Source organism: Canis aureus, chromosome 6 (genome assembly GCF_053574225.1).
Source record: "Canis aureus isolate CA01 chromosome 6, VMU_Caureus_v.1.0, whole genome shotgun sequence".
NCBI classification, from domain to species: domain Eukaryota; kingdom Metazoa; phylum Chordata; class Mammalia; order Carnivora; family Canidae; genus Canis; species Canis aureus.
Window position 1 is genome coordinate 60,802,775 of NC_135616.1, and position 24,881 is coordinate 60,827,655.

At 35.3% G+C, this 24,881-nt stretch overlaps 1 protein-coding gene across 4 annotated transcripts in view; it reads left to right on the plus strand.

Moving 5' to 3' along the window:
- The window catches only part of TDRD5 (tudor domain containing 5), a 109,847-nt gene that overhangs the window by 50,001 nt on the left and 34,965 nt on the right, over positions 1-24,881 (plus strand). For 3 of the 4 annotated variants that reach the window (XM_077901879.1, XM_077901877.1, XM_077901878.1), the window contains exons 8-15: positions 913-1,121; positions 2,196-2,416; positions 6,531-6,743; positions 7,261-7,327; positions 11,497-11,697; positions 12,246-12,404; positions 14,263-14,424; positions 24,420-24,602. In XM_077901879.1, coding sequence (XP_077758005.1) covers positions 913-1,121; positions 2,196-2,416; positions 6,531-6,743; positions 7,261-7,327; positions 11,497-11,697; positions 12,246-12,404; positions 14,263-14,424; positions 24,420-24,602 — 1,415 coding nt within the window. The remainder of the gene's footprint in view (positions 1-912; positions 1,122-2,195; positions 2,417-6,530; positions 6,744-7,260; positions 7,328-11,496; positions 11,698-12,245; positions 12,405-14,262; positions 14,425-24,419; positions 24,603-24,881) is intronic. The other variant, XM_077901880.1, reaches the window with a different exon arrangement.

Genomic DNA, 24,881 nt, shown 5'->3' on the forward strand with positions numbered 1-24,881 from the left:
TATCTTGGTGCATTTTTATTAGTTTTTCTTTAGGAGCCACTATGGTTTTAGGTCTATCTGGGGTCTGGTTTGTTTGTTTGTTTGTTTATTTATTTATTTATCTATTTATTTATAAAAGATTTTATTTATTTATTCATGAGAGACAGAGAGGCAGAGACACAAGCAGAGGGAGAAGCCAGCTCCATGCAGGGAGCCTGACTTGGGACTTGATACTGGGTCTCCAAGATCACACCCTGGGCTGAAGGCAGCGTTAAACTGCTAAGCCACCCAGGCTGCCCTGGGGTCTGTTTTAATATGTCAAACTCTTACAATCATCATACACATGAGATTTGAACAAGTTATGTGATTGATTTGATAATTCCCTAAAAATTAAGGCATTGTATTGTGGAATATTAAGTAGTCAAATACATTGTACATTTAGCAGCAATGCACATTCACTGCTAACGTTGAACAAGAATGTTGAAAAATGAAGCTCTTTAAGATTTTTATTTATTTATTCATGAGAGAGAGGCAGAGACATAGGCAGAGGGAGAAGCAGGCTCCATGCAGGGAGCCTGGCATGGGACTCAATCCTGGGTCCCCAGGATCATGCCCTGGGCTGAAGACTGCGCTAAACCACTGAGCCACCCAGGCTGCCCCCAAAATGAAACTTTTAATTAAAGTTCAAGGATCCTTACCAGACTTACCCTCTCCCTGCCAACATAAATAATTTAAGATGTAAAAAAAAAAAATAATAATTTAAGATGTGTTCCCATCTAGAACTTCCTTTTATCTCTCCATACTGAAAGGTCCGCAGAGATGGGTTCATGTCTCTCCTTATTTGCCCAGTGCCTGGGTGATAGAATGTCCTTAGTAATAGTTACACAAATTATTGTAATAGCTATCCACAGGCTGCTCTATTGATTATTTCAGATGGAGATGTTTCATCAATCAGAAATTCATGTTTAGTTCAATCAGATAAGAAAATAGACGTCAAAGCTTGTGTCTCCAGTCCCCCTAGAAATTCACTGTCTACTGCTGCTGTCAAGGAGACTGCATGGGATTGTCTTCCTAAAAACCATAGGGAACCAGAACAGAAGATTTGCAAGAAGCCTAATCTGGTGGTAAAGCCTTTACAGCTGGTAAGTAAGGTTTACAGACTTTGTACATTGGAGATTCAGCATTATGGAAAGTAACTGATTGAATATTTCTTTAAACCAAAATTCTATTTTAGGAAAGTTTTTTTTTTTTATTTTAGGAAAGTCTTATTTCTAGATATATGATTTCTTAGAAAAGAGCAAAGCTTTGCTCTGAAGTTGCCTTATTTTATTCTGGTTTTCAATCTTTTGTATTACTAACTTTCTTTCCGATCTCATTTTAAAGTTTTCAGATGGCTTTAAAGATTTGCCAGGTTTCTCAAGAGATTATAGCCAATGCTTGGTCCGTGTTCTTTAAAATATAGGCTGGAAAACCCTCAAGGGCTTCAGAGGGAAGAATGGAGGATATTTGCTTTAGTTACATGTCTCAACACCTGCTGCAAATTGCCCTTGCACCTGTCTGCAGTTACAGGGTGTTTTTATTTTTTCTTCATTACATTTCCACACAATTCTTCCTCTTTGCGTTTTCATCTCCTGTTGTTTATTTTGCTGTTATTAAAGAATTAATTGCTTACTCTTCTTTTCTTCTACCATCTATGCCTGGAAAGGAAGGAAAACCTTGGTTTGAAGAGCCTACTGCACATTTTCTAGAGGACAAGAGAAAGGCCTACAGGAAAATAGTATATTTTAGAATGAGGATGTTTGAGAAACCCTTTTTGATTGGAAGACTAGTGTGAATTTTAATCTGTTATCTAAAGCTACCTTTGTTGGTATGGGTGGGTAGGATGACTGTCTTGGCTCAGCCTGAATATTTTAAGTACCATATTTTCAATTTTGTATGGGGCAGCTGTATAGCATACTTTTAATATCATAAGGCAGTAGTTTTCATATATTGATATACATGAGGATTGCCTAGGGAGGTTTTTTTAAATGCATAATTGGAGGCTCCACTTCCAGGTATTTTAAATCTGTCTGGGCTAAAGCCTAAGAGGCTTCATTTTTATAATTTCCCAGGTGATTCTGATAGAGATGACTCATGAAATATACTTTGAGAAATGTCATTAGTTTGAAATGCCACTCAGAGATTTATAGCGGTTTCTTTTCCGTTTTAACTTGTAGCAAGTAGGTGTTAACAAATCAGAGCTCAACCTGGCAATGGCAAATCATGATATCCCACCAGATGCTGTACGGGACAAGAAATTATGCAGACTGCCACCATTAGATACCAGTACCCTTGTGGGAGTCTTTGTGGAGTATATCATCTCTCCTAGTCAATTCTACATCCGAATCTATAGCAGAGATTCATCAGAGTTACTTGAAGACATGATGATTGAGATGCGGTAGGAGTCTGTTGATTTCAGTGTATTTTTCATATATCTCATTCTAAATCAATAGTTCTAAACATTTTGGTTTAGGACTTTTAAGGACTCAGGAACTTTTTGTTTATTGATATTTATCTTAGAAATTAAAGCGTAACATTTAAATATTTTAAAAAATAAGATAAGTCCATTTGTATGAATATAAATAATGTAGTTCTATGAAAAAGAGCTACTATTTTCCAGAAATTGGAATAGTGGCATTGTTTTATGTTTTTGCAGATCTCTTCAATATCTGTCTTAATAGAAGGAAGTTTGATTTTAGTATTTGCTTTGGTCTATAATCTCTTGAGCTACATTGTTTTGGTTAAAGTATATGAAAACATCTGCCCTCACACTGATACATAATTGGGAAAAGGAGTGTTTTAATTGCTTTTTCAGAAAATTGTGAATCTTCTTTAATATTTTCAGAAAATTTGTGAACATTCCAAAACTTGGCAAATGGTAGTTTTTTAAAGATTAGTTGTAATGTGGAATTTGAACTTTTCATACCCTACTGTGTTAAAATCCATTGGTTTTCGTTTGCACTTTGAATGGATCCAGGACTGGCTATGCAACTGCAGGCTCCTGTACAAAATTACAATGCAAAGTGCCAAGTTTAAAAATTAAGAATTTCAAGACAGTAATAACAGGATGTTAAAGCAAACATAAGGCTCTTCTCAGTGTGGGATAAATGTAACTGGCCCTGAAAGGATCTTTTACTCCATTAATAATATTAAAACATGCATTGGTAATTTGGAAAATACTGGTTTGCTGAGTTATGTAGATCTTCAGCATTTATTAATGTCACCACTAAACTCATCAGAAAGTATTACATATTAGGGAACTGTCACACTCATAGTGGTAGATGCAACATGTCCAAAATCTTAATTTTCACCCAGAAGCCTTGAGTTTCATCATTAATGACAAATACTGTCAGTGTTTTCCTTGAAGTGACAGGCTCACTTCATTTTTTAGAAAATTGTGTGTCAGATACCTAAGTCTGAATAAACATAGCTTGATAATGGTCCTTTCAAGCAAAAATGGTATTCCATGAAAACAATGGCTAGTTTATTTTCCAAGTAAAAATGTTCCACACTAAAAAAGCAACTAGTTCAATGCACAACTCAAATGCATAAGTGCTTTTCCTTAAGACAACTTGAGAAGTGTTTTATGTGTATGGTACTTCCATTTTTGTCACGGAGAATATTGTTCAGTGATTGAGATTTAATAAGCTTAATTTTTATTACTTTATCAAGAATATTCTTAAATGCCATTGTCTACTTTTTAAAAATTTTATTTTATTGTGAGTACATGGCAGTGACTTATAAATGACTACTAGTAAAGTTTGGTGCTATTGCCTTGATTTGGTCAGGGCACCTTTTATACCATCATTGCAAATGTTACCACAGTGAAAAGGGCAGATAACTATTTTTCACAATGATACTGAAATATTAAAATACCTTTGATCTTAGGGATTTTTTGAAAGAGCATTAGGGTCCCAGGGATTTGGAGAACAACTACGCCAATCTGTTTTCTCTGCTGAAAAATGTCCTTTCTTAGTAAACATCATGTAAAATGTACACAGTGTGTACATTATTTTAGATTTATTTATGAACAGTAAATAAATAATAATAATTGATTTTTACATTGGTGTCACATATAAGAGTATTTATTATGTACCTCTTCAAGAAAATTCCATTTTTTAATCTAATTTTCCCTTATTATGTACTCATCTCTCATCCAAGAACACCTGGCATAATGTAAGTCACATAATCACTTAGTAAAAATATTATCACATATTCCATTGCAGCATGCCTATAATATTTAGTACATGTTTTAAAGCACGCTTACTGCTCTGTGACTTTGAAGTTATTTTAACTCTCTAAGCATAGTCTCCTTATTTCCAAAGTAAAGATAGTCGTAGTACCTACCTCCTCACTTGTGAAGGTTGAAGTACTTAGAACCGAGTCTAGTTCAGATGTTGGCTGCTATTACTATTAATACCATATCTGCTGTGTGCTTGGGATGTTGAGGCATGAGTGGTAGAAGGAGAAGACAGACATGGTCTCTGCCTTTGTGAACACCACGATTATCTGGGAAGATAGGGGATATGAGGGATATTGCATGAGGTGGTAATTCTGCCTGGGCGAGGTGGACGAAAGCTTTACAAAGGAGATACTTGAGCTAGGCTTAAAAAACAAGAATTTGCCAGTCAAGAAGGTGTGGGTAGGTATGTACAGGCCCAATCCCTGGCACCAAGGCCAGCATTAACAACGGGCATTATGCTCTGGGAGCAAGAAATAGGGGAGTGATGTCACCACTGCATAAGGCTGGGTGGACAGTGACTGAATGTGAAACTGGAATACTGGAGAAGACCTGGAGTCTGAACACCATGGGAAGAAATTCTGGCTTATTCTGTAGACAGGAGCCTTTCTGAAGATTTTAAGAAAGTAGGGGCATCAGCAGATTTGTATTTTAGGATAACTCTAGTTGCAGGGTGGAAGATGGATGGAGTGAACAGAAGGGCATCCTTACTCTGCTAGTCTTGGTAAGAGACTGAGAGTGGAAAGGAAGAGAGAAATTGTAGAGAATTTCAGAAAGTACAGTTGTCAGGTCTTGGTGACAAGAATGGGGTTGAGAAGGATAAGCCAGAAAGGGAGAGTATGAAACTCGTGTTTAGAGATTGGGTAGATTTGAGCTGGGTTAGAATTTTGCACCTGGTGCTTCTAAGGTGACTATGAGGTAAATTGACAATGTTGAGTGGACAATATTAGTTAGGATTAGGTGTAGCCACTGTTACAAAGACATAACTTTAGCCCTAGTAGGATAAAGAAGATAAAAATTGATTTCTTCCCATAATAGTCCATATTTAAGCAATGCAGACTGATAGGGTAGCTTCATGGTGTTAGGGATGCAAGTGTTTCCTGCCTTGCTATCCCAGACAGTGTGTTGCCCCATCCACATGGTCCAGGATGTAGACTGCTACTACATCTACCAGGCCCTCATTCCAGCCGGTGGGAAGGAGAAAGAGAAGAGTGTAGGAGGTTGGAGGCATGCCATTTTCTTTGAAATATACTTTCAAATTCTACACTTTTCTAAATTGTGGTAGAATACACATAAATTTTACCATACTAATAATGCACTTTACTTTTTTTTTTTTCACATTTCATTGCCCAGAACGTATTATTCACATCTAGATGCAAGGGAGCCTGGGAAATCTGAATGGCTCAGTTAAAGTTTGGGATTCTATTACTAGGGGAAGAAGCAAGGAAAATGAAAATTGGGGACAACTAACATCTGTAAAGTCAGAAGCAATTCAGGGTCTAAAGATTGAGATGGAGAATCACCAGTTTATCTTTTCATAAGATATGAAAATGGGCGAGATGGTGCTGTATACAGTAAGAATAATAATATTTAAGGAGTGCTTACTGTATTTGGGCTCTCTGCCATACATTCACATATTTGAAATAAGGTTTTATTATCCTCTCTGTGCTCAGCAAGTAAACTGAAAAAAAAAAAAAAAAGTTACACAGCTAGTAAATGATGGGAGTCAGGATTTAAGTGCATGTCATTGGCTCCAAAGCCTAAGTTTTTGTTGTTTTATACTTTCTATATACTTCCTAAAAAGAAGAGCCCAGAGAACCCAAACTTTTAAGGCAATTACAGAGCCAATGTCTTAGAAACTAGGATAGAGATGGAAAGAGGATGGGGTCAGAGGTCATGCTACAGAGAAAGCAAGTATATCAAAACCCGGGGAGACAGGCTATTGGAGTTGGGAATGAACAGACCATTGATGTTTTAAAAACACCCATTTTAGGAAATGCTGAGGAATAAAGTTGGATTACATTTTGTTCAGAGAGTATGAGTTTAAATGAGTGTATAACTTCTATTTGAAGAGGATTGTTGTTGAAGAGAAGAGATTGGGATAAGAAAGAGGAAAGTAAAATTAATTAGTCTTAGTAAGCATTAACAAATCAGAAAAAGTGGGGATTTTTTTTTCCTTTTTGCCAAGACTTTCTTGCTCTTGTTACATCAGTAAAAATGATCTTGATATTTTTGTCCCCTGTGTAATTCCCTGTATTATGGAATTCTGTAGGCGCTGCTATTCTAACCAGCTTGTTTCTGATCGATATGCCATGCCCGAGTATTTTATCCAACCAGGACATCTCTGTTGTGTAAGGATTTCTGAGGATAAGTGGTGGTATCGGGTCATTATCCACCGAGTGCTTGGGAAACAGGAAGTTGAAGTATTCTACCCAGACTTTGGAAATATTGGAACTGTTCAGAAGTCTTCCCTGAGGTTTCTCAAGTGAGTTAACAAATCTTAATAAATTATTCTTAACTTTTGATACCTCCTGCTGAAGCTACATGGAGTTAGGATTGCTCTTCCTTTTCTCTTGCCTCTTCCCTTGCATCCCTCTTTGTTCTTAGTGCAGATGGACTTGGTATATGGTCACTTAGTTTCACAGGGGTCTTATAATTGCCTGTCTTCTTTCACATGACTGTGAATCTGAAGGGACCATGAGACTAAATTCCAATCTCTTATTAAGAAAATGATTTTTGGGGTCATGCTAAAAGTTGCATTTATATAGCATGAAGATTGGTCTATTCCTCCCTTTACTTTAATTACATAGCTTTCAAAGGCTGTTATGTTTAAAAATTTTGTTCCTTAGATTGCTTTAAAGTATAAGACATTAACTTAAAAATGCATGAATAAAATACTCTGAAGTGATATGAATAGCTAAAATCAAGAATGGATTAGAGAGTCTATAAAATACAGTTTTAAAATATCATTAAATATTTGTGTATTTGATTATCTCTTGCAGGTGGTGCTACACAAAGCTTCCAGCTCAGGCTATCCCGTGTTCTTTGGCTTGGGTGAGACCAGTAGAGGTATGTTTGTTCTCCATTTGATCAGCAAACATTTGATGCTGAGAACAGTTCTAGGATCTCAGGATACAAAAATAAAATGTGGAATAAGCCCTAAAAGAAATCGTTGTGAATAGTCTGGGAGATAGACATGAAGACAGAAATCACTGTCTGTGTCATATTTGAGGTAGAGATATTTATAATGTGTGCTGGAGGTGCAAGAGGAGGAGTGTACTTCTCTATTCACGGTAGTAAGGGATGACCCTGTGGTAGAGGTGGTATTGGAGTGGAATTCTCTGAAAGAAGATTAGGACTATAACTAGACAAAAAAAAAGATGTTTCAGCTAAAGGGAGGGTAACATAAAACATCTCAAATTTGATGGCTCTCTTTGTTTCCATGGCAGTAAATGAGCTGGAGTTGGTGGATGGCAAGTGATACGAGAGAAATGGACAGGACCCTGAGGTGGGGATCCGTATCCGTGTTCAGGAGTCTGGGCATTGTCCTTTAGATGCTGGGGAGCAATTAAAGGATGTACCTAGGGAACCACCGTACTCAGTTATATGTTTTTTAAAGAATTGTCTAGTAACATAACTGTGCAAGATCATTGGAGTGGGATGAAGCAGGAGGCATTTTCATCCATATAGGTATATTTGTCTAAGTAGTTATGATTATCATACACCTAACTTTGTGTTTTTCTCTCAGAATTCTCTCTCTTTTTTTGAAGATTTTATTTATTTGAGAGAGCAAGAGTGAGAAAGGGAGCATGAGCAGGGGGCAGGGGTAGAGGGAGAAGGAGAAGCAGACTCCCTACTGAGCAGGGACCCTGGACATGGGGTTTCATCCCAAGACTCTGAGATCATGACCTGAGCTGAAGGCAGATGCTGAACCGACTGAGTCACCCAGGGACCCCAGAACTCTTAATTATATATGCCATACACACTTTTTGCACTACATTTGTCTGTTTAATTTACCAGTTGCTTACACATATATGGATTAATCCTTTAAAAATTTTATCTGAAAAACACAGAATGGAGGAAAGAAAAAGAAATATGTTCTACCTTTCAAACACTTTCAATTTAGAAATTAGATGTATTTCTTTTAGTTTGGTTTATTTGATGTTGAGGGTCAGAGTTTTCGTAGGGTTCTCAGGATTACATAAAATAGTATTATTTTATATTCTTTTTTTTTGTTTTTGTTTTTCATTTTTTTTTTATTTTTTTTATTATTTTATATTCTTAACTCAGCATTATTATAGCATAAATTTATATGTTACCGTAGTTCTCAATTTTAATAGTCATAGTAATGTTAGGTTAATGTATATCATAGATTAATTATCCCTTTATTAGACATTCAATCTGTTCTGATTTTTCAGTATGTAAATACTTTATGCGGTTATCATTTTTGTGCAAGTTTGTATTCAGGATTGTTTTTTAGGGTGCATTTTAGCCTTGACTAGGTTTCTCTTTACTATTTCCATCAGGAAGCTTAGCTTTGTGACCCACTTGGAGCCAGTGTTCATTATTCTCATATTAGCCGGATGGCTTCCAGTTTTGTTTCTCTTTTTGTTTTCTTATTTCCTTCCTGAAATGCTTCTGACCTTAGGGCTTTTGCCCACTCTGTTCATTGGAATAGCTTCTTCAAAGAATTCTCCTGGTTGGCCCCTTTTGTCATTCAGAATTTAAGCCCAAATATTATTTACCAAGAAGGGCTTCCTTGACCAGCCGATTTACAGTGCACACTTCTACTTCAGTCATTCATTGCTATTTATCTTTATAATACTACCTGGTATTATCTTAATTGTTCAAATTCACAATGTAAGCTTCTAAGATGGGGAACATTATCTGTTCACTGTTTCTCTAGTGCCTAGATCAATGGTTGTGTCATGTTAGGTGCTTAATAAAGATCTTTGACTAAACTAATGAATCTCACTTTTTTTTTCTGGTTTCAAAAGTAGTTAATGCATTTGGTAATGGCAGAGTAACAAAAGAGTAACATGGTGGGACTAATATTCCCATAGGCAAAATCCAAAGCAACAGAAAAGCAGAAATCTACCCTTGGAAGTCAAGCTGGCAGGGTAAGATCAGGAAATTTTCAGTTTCTATCGGGGATCGCTCCCCCATCTATAGCCTTGCTGGCTTGAAGAGTTAGAGGACATTTTTCTGGGAATGGCGGAATCTCTAGGAGTTAAGGGAGAAATCCTTGACGGGAGGGAGCCACAGTAGGTGTTTCAAAATCAGCGACTGCAGTCTGCCCAAATCCCTAGACTACTACTAAACTCTGCCGGCCCTGGGAGAACCTAGTGGCCCTGATAAAACATCACCGGTTTACCTATTCTTTTTCTTTCTCACGTTGCATGCATTATTTTGAAAAGTCTTCTAATCATTCTACTAAGTAACACACTATCCTATTTTAGGGTTACTTTAGGAAATACAACCCATATGTATGTAACCATGTGAGGACATTAGAATACTTTCTTCTTTAACCTCCTCTTCTGATCTATTTTTGTTGTATAATTGTTACTGTTTTAAACCCCTCAAGGGATTGACCACATTAAATAATGTTCATTTAGATTTAGTCATGTATTTCTCCATTTCTTTGCTCTTCATTCTCACCACTCAAGTGCCTTGGGAAGGTTTTCCTTTTATTTGCATTGTATTCTTTAAAGATTTCATTTTGTGAGTGTTATGCTTACCTGGAAACGTAATTTTGCATTTGTTTTTAGAAGGTACATTCACTAGGTAGAGAATTTTAGGTTGACAGGGAATGTATTTAGTGCCCTGAAGATATTCTAGTGGCTTCCCTTCTCCCTTACCTTGTTGGAGAAGTCAGCCATCAGGCTGATGGATGTTCCTTTGAAGGCAGTGTCCTTTTTGTCTGTAGCTGTTTTTAGCATTTCCTGTTTGTTGCCTATGTCTTCAGTTTTAGTATGTTTATGTGTGGATTTATTCTTATTTATCCTACTTTGTGGTTCATTGAACTCCCTTTTTCTGTGCTTTGTTACTTTTTATTAAATCTGGCAAATTCCCAGCCATCATCTCTTCAGTTATTATAGTCTTTTCCCCATTATTCATATTTATATTCCTCTCTCTTTCTGCATCTCTTTCTGGGAACACAATTAAAAGTATGTTAAACTTTCTCAATTTAATCTTCCATATTTTAAAAACTCTTCTGTATTTTACGTATTTCTGTCTTTCCATATTGCATTCTGGGTATTTTTTTCCAGATTATCTTCCACTTTACTGATTTACTCTTTATATCTAATCTGCTACTGAATCAATCTTTTAGGTTTTAAGTTTTGGTTATTGTATCTTTACTTTCTAAAAGCTCTCTTTGTGATTTTGCTAGATGAATTTTTATAGATGCCGATCTGTGGAAACTTTCAAGTTCATCTCTTTTTTTATTTTATTTTATTTTATTTTAAGTGTAGTAAGTTTAGTTGCTTTATAATTGTCTAAAAATCAAATATCTAAAGTTTCTGAAGGTTTATTTTTTTTTCTTTGTTTTTACTTGTGATTATTTCTTGGTATGCCTTTTATCTTTGCCTAAATACTGTTCATTGTCTTTGAAAAATTGTTTGTAAGAATTTTTGAATAATGGGCTGAGATTGCCTACCTCTAGAGAGATTTGCATTTGCTTCTGCCAGGTACCTAGGAATACTACCAGTCGGGACCCATGTTAATGGGTATATGTGTTTAAAATGAACAACTTGAGGATTTGTGTAATGTCACGTGATGTGAAAATTGAACTGTGAATCCTTGTGAAGTCTCGTTTCTTTTCCCTTTGAAGGCAAAATAATTCTCACTTTCCCTTTAATTCAGTCCTGATGATTCGTTACTCTCTTGACAGTTCTTTCATGCTTTTGGACATAATAAAAAATATTTTATTTAGAATTTTAGTAGTTTCTATGGGAGGGTTAGTCCAATAATTTAACTTAATCATTTCTGAAAATGAAAGTTTTCCACCAAATAAATAATAAAATTTTCAGCATAATCACATTTGTCATAATTTTCCCTTTATTATGACTTTTCTTATTCCCAAATCATAAATATCTTGTAGTGGTTTATTTTAGTACTTTTATGGTTTTATTTTTCCACTAAAATCTCTAGTTCATCAGGAATTTATTTTTGTGTATGGTTACTATAATTCATGTTTGAATTTATCATCTCAATCTCATATCTTGATTATATTTCAGGAACATTGGACATCCAGAGCTATTATACAATTCCAGAAGTTGTGTGGTTTGAAGCCATTAGTGGGGGTAGTGGATGAATATGTAGATGGAATCCTTAACATTTTTCTGTGTGATACATCCTCAAATGAAGATGTCTATTTCCATCATGTCTTGAGAACAGAGGGCCATGCTATTGTATGCCGAGAAAATGTCCCTTCTAAGGTGGAGCAGTCTGGATGTGTTTTGTAATATGTTTTATTTACTTTCAACACTTCAAGGTGTAAGATAATTTAATAAGATTATTTGATAGATCCTTTAATCTTAGAGGTATCTGTGAGATGCCTGCCTTCTTTATACAGAAACACTCTTAATTTTTAAATGACCCCAAAAAACTACCTTTGGCTGATTATAATGTGAATACTTTTATTTTAAATAATTGATTTGAGGATTCTATCTTACCTCAAATTATTTATTTGAGGTCTTCCTAGAAAAGACAACACTCTTATTTTGCAAGTATTCATAGTGATGTCTACATCGCTGTTAATATTGATGTTGATAATTTTTGTGCCTAGGAAAATTTTTCAATATGTAATTTAAAATTTTTTAATTTCTTTAATTTAAACTCAGTTATCATTAGTTTCAGATTTGAAATTTTTTAACTGTTAAATTTTAGAAAATAATACATTTCTACAACATTTGAAAATTATGAAGTGCTAGTGCTAACTTTTTCACTTTTTCTCTAATTAAACCCTTCCTTGTATTAATTGCAGGGTTTCAGAGAACTCAACCCTTTAGCTTTATATACTAAATCCAGTGCAGGGCCAGAAGATGTGGTCTTGACAGAACTGGGTTGTCCTTCCCAGCAGCACTATTTTAATGAAGACCGAGAGATAAGTCCACAGTCAAAGGAGAATGAATTACCTACCCTGGTAAGAGGTTTTTGTAAATATTATTATAATTATTTTTATTATTATTAACATTTAATGGATACTTATTATGTGACAGACATTATAAAAAGCATTGTAAGCATAATCTATTATTTAATCCTCATAGAACCTTGTCATATAGTTACTGCAATTATCCTTATTTAACAGGTGTGGAAACTGAGGCTTTCCAAACCTAAGAAAGTTTGGGAACTTTATGCAATGATCTTAACAGTATTTTGCCTCTCATTATTTGCTAGTTTAAATCTTTGCTGCATTCATGCTTTCTCCTATACAATTTCTCACATACGCTAAATTCCATTACTGCCTTGGTGCGGTTGTGACTTCATCAAGGCTAACCCGAATGCTGTTCTTCTTCCCTCTGCATGCCTCAGATTCTTCTAGTGTTTCCATTTCTTACTTTCTCTGTAAACCTTTTAGTGATGCCCACTCATGGTTAATAACAATGTTATTATCACTACTACTATTACTATTGTATTTTATTCCAGCCAACAGTAGTAGTCATAAAAATTTTAAAAAATTAACAGCAGTAGCATTTATTGAACTTGCACTACATGGGAGAGACTGTTCTAAGCACTCTCATGTACTAATTTAATCTTTATGATCACTTTACTGGGTTGGTACTTTTGTATTCCTGTTTTAGATTGAAGTAAAATGAAGCACAAAGTAAGAACTTAAATGATTTTTGAACGAATAAGTAAACATGTCCTCTGAGTCTTATATTCCTCATGACAACAAGTACTGAGCTAATACAGGATGAATATAGGATGTGTTTGGTTGAGAGCCAAAGTGGTTTTGGGCCCAGCAAGGCTTTTTATTTTCATTGAATAAAATTTGAAAATACTATCTTGCTTAAATATGTTTTATATATCTGACTTGTAAAATAAAATTGTAGAGATGATCTTATGTTCTTAGTTAGACATTTATTAACTATTAGATAAAAAAGGAGGCCAGTTTGACCACTGGGAGATTAACCTGTTCTGAAAAATAGGTACAAATGTTTACTGTTGCATGTTTGAAATAGTATAAGAATGGTAGATTTCTAGTTTATATTAAAATTAATTAGGCTTCTTGGGTCCATAGATCTTCCTGAAGCCTGAATTTTTCTTAATAATTATTACTTGATTGATGGAACAGTTATATTTCCTGATACTTAAGTAGTGAATTGAATACAACCTTTACAATTTTTAGAGTATTCTTTCATCACTGTGGTGATGTATTCAAATAATCATAGTTCAGCCTCAAAAATGAAATAAGGCCATCTTTCCTGTAAAAGGATAAGACTTAAAGTTCTTGTGTCCCACCTCAGCCTGTATCCATGTGCTATATACACACACACCCCACATACCCACCCACTCCCTACCTCTGTATACCTCATTCCCTATAATTCCTACTCTTCTTTTAAGCATCGTAACAGGTTGTATTACTTCCTTCAATGTATCTTCTTTTTTTTTTTTCCTTCAATGTATCTTCTTAAGGCATCTTCTCCAATAATATTTTGGTCCTATTTCTGTGATGGCTCTACACTGAAGATTGTACAGTGATTATCTGATTGTGTATCTTCCTGTTACATTTTGAGTTCCTTTAGAGTAAGGACCTGTTGCATTCATCTTTCGATTCACAGAGTTACCCTGTATACATCTCATAATGTGTGCTTTGTAAATGTTTTTTGGCTGATCTAGTTTAGCAGGATAGGAAGATGTAGGGTCATGGATAAAGTTAGAAAATAATGTAGCTTTCGTATGAACCATAGTGAAAAATTCCTCCCAGATGTTTAGGCATGCAGATTTTAGAAACAGCACTAGTACAGAAAATAAAATAATTTTTCTTTCATATCTACTAGCAAGATACTAATGATGCAAAGGCTTTCAGTCACCTTAAATCTGAGTTAAAGGAGCCATTAAAGGATTCTGAATTCAGTTCTTTGAAAACCCAAGATAACAACTGTGAAGAAGACTCACAGTGGTTCATCCCAGAACTAAAGGATCTGAAGGAAGAAAATGAGGTAGGAGAAGGAAAGTTGTTTGAAAATGTAATTAATCTAATTCTTAAGTGAGGGGGACTAGAGTAAAATAGCTCTTTCATTTCTGCTCTCAGTACCTTCAGAGCATCTTTCACAGATGAATTACATTTTCTCTTTAACAGTCACCAACACCAAAGTTGAAGCAACATATCCTTGATCACAAAAAAGGAAAGGCATTATCTGGCTTTGATGTGTTAAGTTTCTATCTTGTTGCTTTGGGCAGTCTTCAAGAATTATACAGTGATTAGAAACTAGTACTGAGATACAATATAAAGAGAATCCAACAGGAATTATGTACATATAGTTTAGAGTGTCCCATAACCCTTTCCTCTGCATTTTGTATTTACAAACATTTCCCTTTTTTTTTTTTTAAGATTTTATTCATGAGAGACAGAGAGAGGCAGAGACCTAAGCAGAGGGAGAAGCAGGCTCCCTGCAGGGAACCCGATATAGGACTGGGTCCCCAGATCACAACCTGTGCCAAAGGCAGATACTCAGCCATTGAGCCACCAGGTGCCCCAAGAGCAACCAATTTCGTCTCTTTTTTAGCTGTTGCTTTTGGGATTTACTTCTGTTTCTTTAATTAAATACCATGTTTAGATTGTTATTTCCTGAGTTTTCAGTTCTACATCCCTCTTTGAAAGATTTACTTCTCTTTCATCCTTTCACCCCACCACACACAAATGTATCATTTCTGCACCCTGGTCTCCTATCTTACTAATGTCATTGTATCACCCTTTCCACTAGATGACCATTCAATATTTACATTATTATGACTGTACATGCTGTTGACAGTCAAATAGTATGCTGTGGCAACTTTTCCCTTCCTGAATGAGTTTAATTTTCTCTAGTGTTAGTATTTCCTTTTTTAAAAAATAAATTAACGTAGAGTAATTTGACTTTCTTCTCATGTATTTGTCTTATCAGTTTAATACATGCATAGATTTGTGTAACCATCATTGTAATCAGGATGGCAACATCATATGAAAAACCTGCCTGGTGCTACTCCTCTGTAATCACAGTCTTCCCACATCCTCAGCTCTCAGCAACCATTGACCTGTTTTCTACCAGTAGACACTTAACTTTTCAGGAGCGTCATATAAGTGGAATCATAGAGTATGTAACTTTTTGAGACTAGGTTCCTTATTTTTTAAATTTTTTTTTTGAGGCTTGCTTCTTTAATTCAGTATAGTATCTTTGGGAATTATCCAAATTGTTGTGTATGTCAATAGTATGTCCCTTTTGATGGTTGAATAGTAGTTTATATTGTATGGATGTACCATATTTGTATATCCATTCTCACCCATTGAAGGATACTTGGTTTGTTTCCAATCTTGAGTAATTATGAATAGAGCCTCTATAAATATTCATGTACAGATTTCTGTATAAACATGATCAGGAATAATGTAAGTGCATGCCAAACTGTTCTAGTTGTTTCTTATCTTGGCAGCACTAGGTATTATCAATAATTTTTATTTTTAGCCATTCAGATAAATATGTAGTAGTGTCATAGTGTGATTTTTAATTTGCATTTCCCTAATGACTGTTGTTGAACAACAACAGTGTTTATTTGCCATCCATATACAGACTTCTTTGGGAAATGTCCAGATCTTTTGCCCATTGCCCATTTTCTGGTTGTGGTGTTTGTTTTCTTGCTAGTAGATTTAGATATTCTGAATACTAGTGCTTTATCAGATATGTGATTCAGATATGTGATTTTTCAAATGGATTCTCCAATGTGTAGTATGTATTATATTCTTTTAATAGTGTTTTTCAGATAGCAAAAATTTTTAATTTTGAGAAATTCCAATGTATCAGTTTTTTTTAATGTAGTGTTTTCAGTGTCAAGATATCTTGAGTTAATTTTAGTATAAGATGTGAGGTTTAGGTCAGTGTTCATTTTGTTGCCTATGATGTCCAGTTGTTTTAGCATCATTTGTTGAAAAGTCAGTGCTTTCTCCACTGAACAGCCTTTGTAGACTTGCCAAAAATCAGTTGTCTATATTTCTGTGTGTCTATTTCTGTATTCTCCATTAATCTACCTGTTTCTTCAAAAATACAACCCTGTTTTGATTACTGTAGCTTTATAATACCTCTTAAAATGAGGTAGTATGATTCTTCTTACTTTATTCTTTTTCAAACTTGTTTTTAATGTTTTTTTACTTCCAAAGTTTTATGTAAATTCAATTTAGTTAACATATAGAGTGGTATTAGTTTTAGGAATAGAATTTAGTGATTCATTACTTACATATAACACCCAGTGTTCATCACAAGTGCCCTTCTTAATGCCCATCACCCATTTAGCCCATCCCCTTACCCACCTCCCCTCCAGCAACCCTCAACTTTGTTTTTTTTTTTTTTATTTTTTTATTCTTTTTTATTTATTTATTCATGAGAGGCCCAGAGAGAGAGAGAGGCAAAGCACAGGGAGAAGGAGAAGCAGGCTCCACACAGGAAGCCCGATGTGGGACTCGATCCCGGGTCCCCAGGATCACACCCCAGGCTGCAGGCGGCGCTAAACCGCTGCGCCACCGGGGCTGCCTCAACTTTGCAGAGGGAGACAAGGCTCCTCACAGGAAGGGGATCATGCCCTGAGCTGAAGACAAACGCTCAACCACTGAGCCATTCAGGGGTCCCTCTGTTTTCATCTTATTTTGTTTTTCCTATGTATTTTTCCTATGTTCCTATATTTTGTTTCTTAAATTCTACGTATGAGTGAAATCATATGGTATTTGTCTTTCTCTGACTTATTTCAGTTAGTATAACACACTCTAGTTCCAGCCATGTTATTGCAATTGGCAAGATTTCATTCTGAGTAATATTCCATCTTCTTCCTCCATCAGTTGATGGACTTTTGGGCTCTTTCCATAATTTGGCTGTTGTTGACAGTGCAGCTATAAACATTGGGGTGCATGTGCCCCATTGAATCACTATTTTGATATTCTTATAGTGCAATTGCTGGGTCATAGGGTCATTCTGCTTTTAGCTTTTTGAAGAATCTCCATACTCCATTCAGTTTTCCAGAGTGGCTGCACTAGTTTGTGTTCCCACCAACATTGCAAGAGGATTTCCCTTTCTCTGCATCCTCATCAACATCTGTTGTCTTCTGAGTTGTTAACTTTAGCCATTCTGACAAGTGTGAAGTGGTATCTCCTTGTGATTTTGATTTGTATTTCCTTGATGATGAGTGACGTTGAGCATTTTTTTCACTTCTTTTTAGCCATTTGTGTCGTCTTTGGAGAAATGTCTGTTCATGTCTTCTGCCCATTTCTTAACTGGATTATCTATTTATTCATTTATTTTAAAAGATTTTATTTATTCATGAGACACACACACACACACACACACACACACACACACACACACACGGGGGGGGGGGCAGAGACACAGGCAGAGGGAGAAGCAGGCTCCATGCACCGGGAGCCCGACGTGGGATTCGATCCCGGGTCTCCAGGATTGCATAAACTGCTGAGCCACCCAGGCTGTCCTTGACTGGATTATTTATGTTTGGGCATTGAGTTTGATATGTTCTTTGTAGACTTTGGATACTAAAACTTTATCTAATGAGACAGGGTGAAGGTCAAAGAGGTTGCTGCCTGTGTTCCCCTCTAGGATTTTGATGGATTCCTGTCTCACATTTAGGTCTTTGATCCATTTTGAATTTATTTCTGCTCTCTTCTAGAATATTTAGTTTCAGGTCTCACATTTAGAGCTTTAATCCATTTGAATTTATTATTGTGTATGATGTAAGTGATCCAGTTTCATTCTTTTTGCATGTAGCCATTTAGTTTTCCAACACCATTTCTTGAAGAGGCTGTTTTTTTCCCATTGCATATTCATTCCTCCTTTGTCAAAGATTAATTGGCCATATAAATGTGGGTTTATTTCTGAGTTTCCTATTCTATTCCATTGATTTATATGCCTATTTTTATGTCAGTACCATACTGTTTTGATTACCATAGCTTTGTGGTATGTCTTGAAACCTGGAATTGTAATTCTTCCAGTTTGGTTTTTCTTCTTATCAGATTTTCTTTTGACGGATTGTGGTTTTGGTGTCAAGACTGAGAACTCTATAGCTAGTTTAGAAATCTCTCAACTTGGAGTTAATTTTTATATAAAATATAAAATATTATATTATTATATTTATAATATTATATAAAATATAATATCCAGTTGTTCTAACAACATTTGTTTAAAAGACTACCTTTCTCCATTGAATTATTTATGTCTTTGTAAAAAGTCAGTTGAGGGTATTTGCATGGGTCTATTTTCTGGGCTCTGTTCTTATTTTTTTTTTTTCTTTAAAGATTTTATTTATTTATTCATGAGAGACAGAGTGAGAAAGACATAGGCAGAGGAGAAGCAGGCTCTCTGCAGGAGCCCGATGTAGGACTTGATTCCAGACGCCGGGATCACACCGTGAATCAAAGGTGGACGCTCAACAGCTGAGCCACCCAGGTGTCCTTCTGAGCTCTGTTCTGTTTCATAGATCCATCTGTCTTTCCCTCTACCAATACTACTTGATTACTTAAGCTATATAGTATGGTTTAATATCTGCTAAAATGATTCTTCTCACTTTATTTTTTTCTTTTTTTTTTAAAGTTTTTTTTAAAATTTTTAAAAATTTATTTATGATAGTCACACACAGAGAGAGAGAGAGAGAGGCAGAGGGAGAAGCACCGGGAGCCCGACGTGGGATTCGATCCCGGGTCTCCAGGATTGCGCCCTGGGCCAAAGGCAGGCGCCAAATCGCTGTGCCACCCAGGGATCCCTCACTTTATTTTTCTTTATCAAGATTATTTTATCTATTATAGGGTCTGTACCTTTCCATATAAATTTTAGAATAAGTTGTTTCTACAAAATACCTTGCTGGGATTTTGATAGGAATTACATTAAACTTATTGCTGATTGGGGAGAATTGACATCTTTACTATGTACAGTTTTACAGTAGTACAAACATGTTTCTACATTTATTTAGATCTTCTTTGATTCCTTATATCAGTATTTTGCAATTTTCAGTATATAGGCCCTATACATATTTTAAGTATATACCTAATTATTTCATATTATTTGGAATGATTATAAATGGTTTTGTGTTTTAAATTTCAATTTTGCATGCTCATTGCTGGTATGTAGAAATGCATTTGATTTTTATGTACCAATCTTGTATACTGTGACCTTGCTTACTTGGATTTTTTGTAGACTCTTTTGGCTTTTTTACATAGGCAGTCATGTCATCTGCAAGTAGAGCAGTTTTGTTTCTCCCTTTCTGGTCTGTGTTCCTTTTGTTTCCATTTATTGCCTTCTTGCCATGGCTAGACTTTGAATAGGAGTGGTGAGAGACAAAGTTGCCTTATTCCTGATTTGGGGGCAAAAAGCATTAAGCATAATGTTAAAGTTTTTTGGGTTTTTTTTTTTTTTTCAATCAAGATGAGAAAATTCCCCTCTATTCCTATTTTTCTAAGAGTTTTTCTCACAAGTGGGTGTTGAATTTTATCAAATGCTTTTTCATTGATATAATCATATGATTTTTCTTCTTTAGATTGTTCATATAGTAGATTACACTGATAGCTTTTTTTTTAAAGATTTTATTTATTTATTCATGGGAGACAGAGAGGCAGAGACATAGGCAGAGGGAGAAGCAGACTCCCTGTGGGGAGCCCGATGTAGGACTTGATCCCAGGATCCTGGGATCATGCCCTGAGCTGGAGGTAGACGCTCAACCACTGAGCCACCCAGGTGTCCCTTGACTGAGTTTTATTTTTTTTATTTATTTTTTAAAATTTATTATTTTATTTATTTATTTTTTATTTATGATAGTCATACACAGAAAGAGAGAGAGAGAGAGAGAGAGAGAGGCAGAGACACAGGCAGAGGGAGAAGCAGGCTCCATGCACCGAGAGCCCGATGTGGGATTCGATCCCGGGTCCCCAGGATCGCGCCCTGGGCCAAAGGCAGGCGCCAAACTGCTGCGCCACCCAGGGATCCCCTATTATTTTCTTTAATAATAAATTTATTTTTTATTGGTGTTCAATTTGCCAACATACAGAATAACACCCAGTGCTCATCCCATCAAGTGCCCCCCTCAGTGCCCATCACCCATTCACCCCCACCCCCTGCCCTCCTCCCCTTCCATCACCCCTAGTTCGTTTCTCAGAGTTAGGAGTCTTCATGTTCTGTCTCCCTTTCTGATATTTCCTACCCATTTCTTCTCCCTTCCCTTCTGTTCCCTTTCACTATTATTTATATTCCCCAAATGAATTAGACCATATAATGTTTGTCCTTCTCCGATTGACTTATTTCACTCAGCATAACTGAGTTTAAGTGTCAAACCAACTTTGTGTATTTAGAATAACACCACTTGGTCATGGTGTATAATTCTTTTATACGTTATATTCCACTTACTAATATTTTATTGAGGATTTTGCATCTCAGTTCATGAAAGATAGTAGACTGTGGCTTTTTAAAATTTTTTGTTTTTGTTACTGTCTTGTATAGCTGTAGTATCAGGGTGATACTATTTTCATAAAAGGATCTAGAAAGAAGTGTTCCTTTTTATTTTCTGGAAGAGATTATATAAAATCAGTTTCTTTTTTGTGGCTAGGTGGAGGTTAATTCTTTAAATGGTTCTTAGATTACTTCAGTGGAATTGTCTGGAATTGTCTGATTAATTCAGTGGATTTCTTTCTGAGAAGAATTTAAACTATAAGTCAGTTGCTTTAATAGATAAAAGATTATACTAAGGGTGAGTGTTTCATCCTGGTTTAGTTTTGGTATTTTATGATTTTTGAGGAATTGGTTAATTTCATTTGTCAATTCTATAGGTCTACATAGAGTTGTCCATAGTATTCCTTTATTATCCTGCAGCGATGATTCCCTCTTTCATTTCTAATATTGGTAATTTGTGTCTTCTTTTTTGTCAATCTTACTAGACGTTTATCAGTTTTATTCAATTTTTTTCCCAATCATCTTTTGTCCTTGATTATTTTATCTATTTTTCTGTTTTCAGGTTCATTGTTTTGGTCAGTGTTGTTTGTTGCTCTTATGTTTTTGCTTTCTGTGGGTTTGTTTTGATTTCTTTTTCTACTTTCTTTTTTTTTTTTTAAGATTTTATTTATTTATTCTTGAGAGACAGAGAGGGAGAGGCAGAGACATACGCAGAGGGAGAAGCAGGTTCCATGCAGGAGCCCGATGTGGGACTCGATCCCAGAACTCCAGAATCACACCCTGGGTCAAAGGCAGGTGCTAAACCACTGAGCCACCCGGGCTGCCCTCTTTTTCTACCTTCTTAAGATGGGAACCTAGATTACTGATTTGAAACCTCCTTTTTTTCTAATATAAGCATTTCATGCTCTGACCCTCTAAATACCACTTGCGCTACGTCTCACAAGTTTGACTGTATTGTATTTTCATTCAGTTCAAATATTTTCAGTTTTCTTTGGAGCTGTCATCTTTGACTCATTATTATATAACCTGTAATTATTACTATATGGGTTATATAACAATAGGTTGTATAAATATTGATTATTTAGAATTGTAGTATTTAAAAAAAAAAAAGGAAATGTGTTATTTGTTCAGTTCCCAAGTGTTTGGATATTTTCCTGTTGTCTTTCTCTTACTTATTTACAGTTTAATTCTGTTGTCTGAGAACATACTTTGTATGCTTTCAGTTTTTAAAATTTGTTAAGATTTGTTGACATAGGATGTGGTCTTTCTTGGAATGTCCCATGTGCCTTTTAAGAGAATGTGTGTTCTGCTTCTGTTGAATGGAGTGTTTTATAAAGCTCAATTAAATCCAGTTGATTGGTGATGTCATTCAGTTCTCTTATATCCTTGCTGTCTGCTAGTTTACTGATTATTGAAAAGAGTGTTGAAGTTGTCAATTATAATCTTGGATTGTGTCTATATCTCCTTTATTCTTGTCAGTTTTTTCCTTATGTATTTTGGAGCTTTATTGTCAAGTGCTGTGTATTTAGGATTGGTTCATTTTCTTGATGAACTGACCCTTTTATCAGTATGAAATGTCTTTTTTTATCCATAGTAACTTTCTTTACATTGATGCCTATGCTGTCTGATACCAGTATAGCTATTCTAGCTTTATTTTTTTTTATTTTTGATGTAGAATATCTTTTTCCATCCTTTTACTTGTAACCATAACCTATCTATATCATTATATTTGAGGTTAGTTTTTTGAGACAGCATATAGTTTGGTCATTTTAAAAATCCATTCTGAATATCTGAATTTTAGTATGTTTAGATGTTTTACATTTAATATCATTATTGATATATTTTGATTATAGGTCTACCATTTTATTATGTTTGTATTTATTACCTCTGTTTTTATTCCTTTGCCTTTCTTTTCCTTCTTTTGGAATTCTTTTTTAATACTTTTCTTTCTCTTATTTAATATTCTTTTTTTAGTAGTCTGTTTCTGTGTACTTATATTTTATTGTATCTACTTGTATAGTGTTTTTTACTGATTACTCCAGGAATAACAATATATGTCTTTAACTTTTCACAGTAGACATAAGTGGAATGTAGATATCTTACTACCATGTAGGTATTTTTCCCCTTCCCACCTCTTTTATGCTGTTTACGTATAACAGCTATATATATTGAGAATTTATAATGTTATATTTTTGCTCTCTACCTTCAATCATAATTCAGGAGAATAGTCCATTAGACTTATGCAGGTATTTGTCACTTCTGTTACTCTTTATTTCTAATATTCTAAGTTTCCTTCTAGTACCCCCCCTTTTTTTGTACAAAGGACTTCCTTTAGCAATTCCTTGGGAATATGTCTGCTGACAATGAATTTTTTTTAGTCTTCTTCATTAGGAGTGTATTTACTTCATTTTCATTCTTGAAAGATATTTTTGCTAGATGCAGAATTTTGGGCTACCAATTCTTTCAGGCCTTTAAAAATTTCATTTCACTTTTTTTTGGCTTTCATAATTTCTAATGAAAAATCTGCAGTATTGAAATTGTCCTTTATAATGATATATCATTTTCCTGTGGCTACATTTAAGATGGTTTCTTTGTTTTTAGTTTTTAGCAGGTAGATTAAAATCTATTTATCCTGGATTTATCCTGTTTGAGGTTTGCTAAGCTTTTTGAATCTATAGGTTTATGTCTTTCATCAGATTTGTGAAGTTTTCAGACACTTCTTCAAATACTGTTTCTGCACTGCAAGCTTCTCCTTTTGCAACTCTCATGAAACAAATGTTAAATATTTTAGTATTGTCCCAAAGGCTCCGTTTTTGCCCCTGTTTTCCCAAATTTTTTCTCTTTGTTGTTCAGACTGGATAGTTTCTATGGATCTGTCTTCAAGTTCATGCATTCTTTAATCTTGTCTCTATCCTGCTATTGAAAACATAACTAGAGGTCTTGGTATTCAGTATAAAAACTTTCACTGACTTCTTCTGTTTTTATTATGCTTGCTCCACCTTCAGTTTTGCCCTTGAGAAGATCCTTTGGTTTTCCAGCAGGAAAAAGTGGTGTGGTTTCCTGGGTTTGTGGAATCGGGTGGGATATCTGGAGATCTAACTGCTTTTTACACAGACTTTGATTCAGTGCTTTTGTTTTCATCCCCACTTTACATTCTCACTTCCAAAAACCTTGTAGTAGCAAGTCCTGAGCATCTATAGTGTCTGAGATACAAATTCAGGTTGCTTCTCAGTTTTTCCTGCTATAAACTCAGGATTCTACTTTCTCAGGACTGCTCAGTAAGTTGTCAGTTATCTGCTCCTGTGTCCAGAATGTAGGGGGTGTTTTCTCCTGTTCTCTTTAGCAATGAGCTTATATCTAAATCTGTTCGTTTTGGTGATGTTTCAGGAGAGAGAGAGAGAGAGAGGGAAAGTAATACATTGTGTATTCAAATTGCCATCTTTACCTGGAGTCAAGAAAAGAATTTTAAGATGTACTCATACAGCAATTGTGAAAATTAAAGTTTTTCTTTATCTTCTGATACATTCTAGGATGAGATCCCCATTGGAATGCCATGCCTGGAATCAGTGACTATTGGTGACGATGTTTGGGATGAGAACTGGTTACCTTTGCAGGCTAAGATGGGAAAAGGGGGCGATGCTCCCTCCCACTTATTTACATCCAGCCGTGGTGGAAAGAAACCATATCTGTCATGTAAAGAAATGCCACAGAAGGTTAGATCCCGGGGAGAACAGAAAGCAAATCATTACTGAAGAAAATAGAAATGTAAATTTCCTCAAGAAATCTATACACTCTGGAATTCAAAAGGATTTATCAAATGATAATTCAGAAGAATTCATTTTTTTCCCCCAAAGATGGTAGTGATAGGAATGAGTACAAGTTGAAACCGAGAATAAATCATGGACTTTAGGTTGCTTAAGGTTCCAATGATTTGTCATTGGAATCTTAGGCCTTAGGATATGTAAATAAATAGTTTTCCCTAATTTTATTTT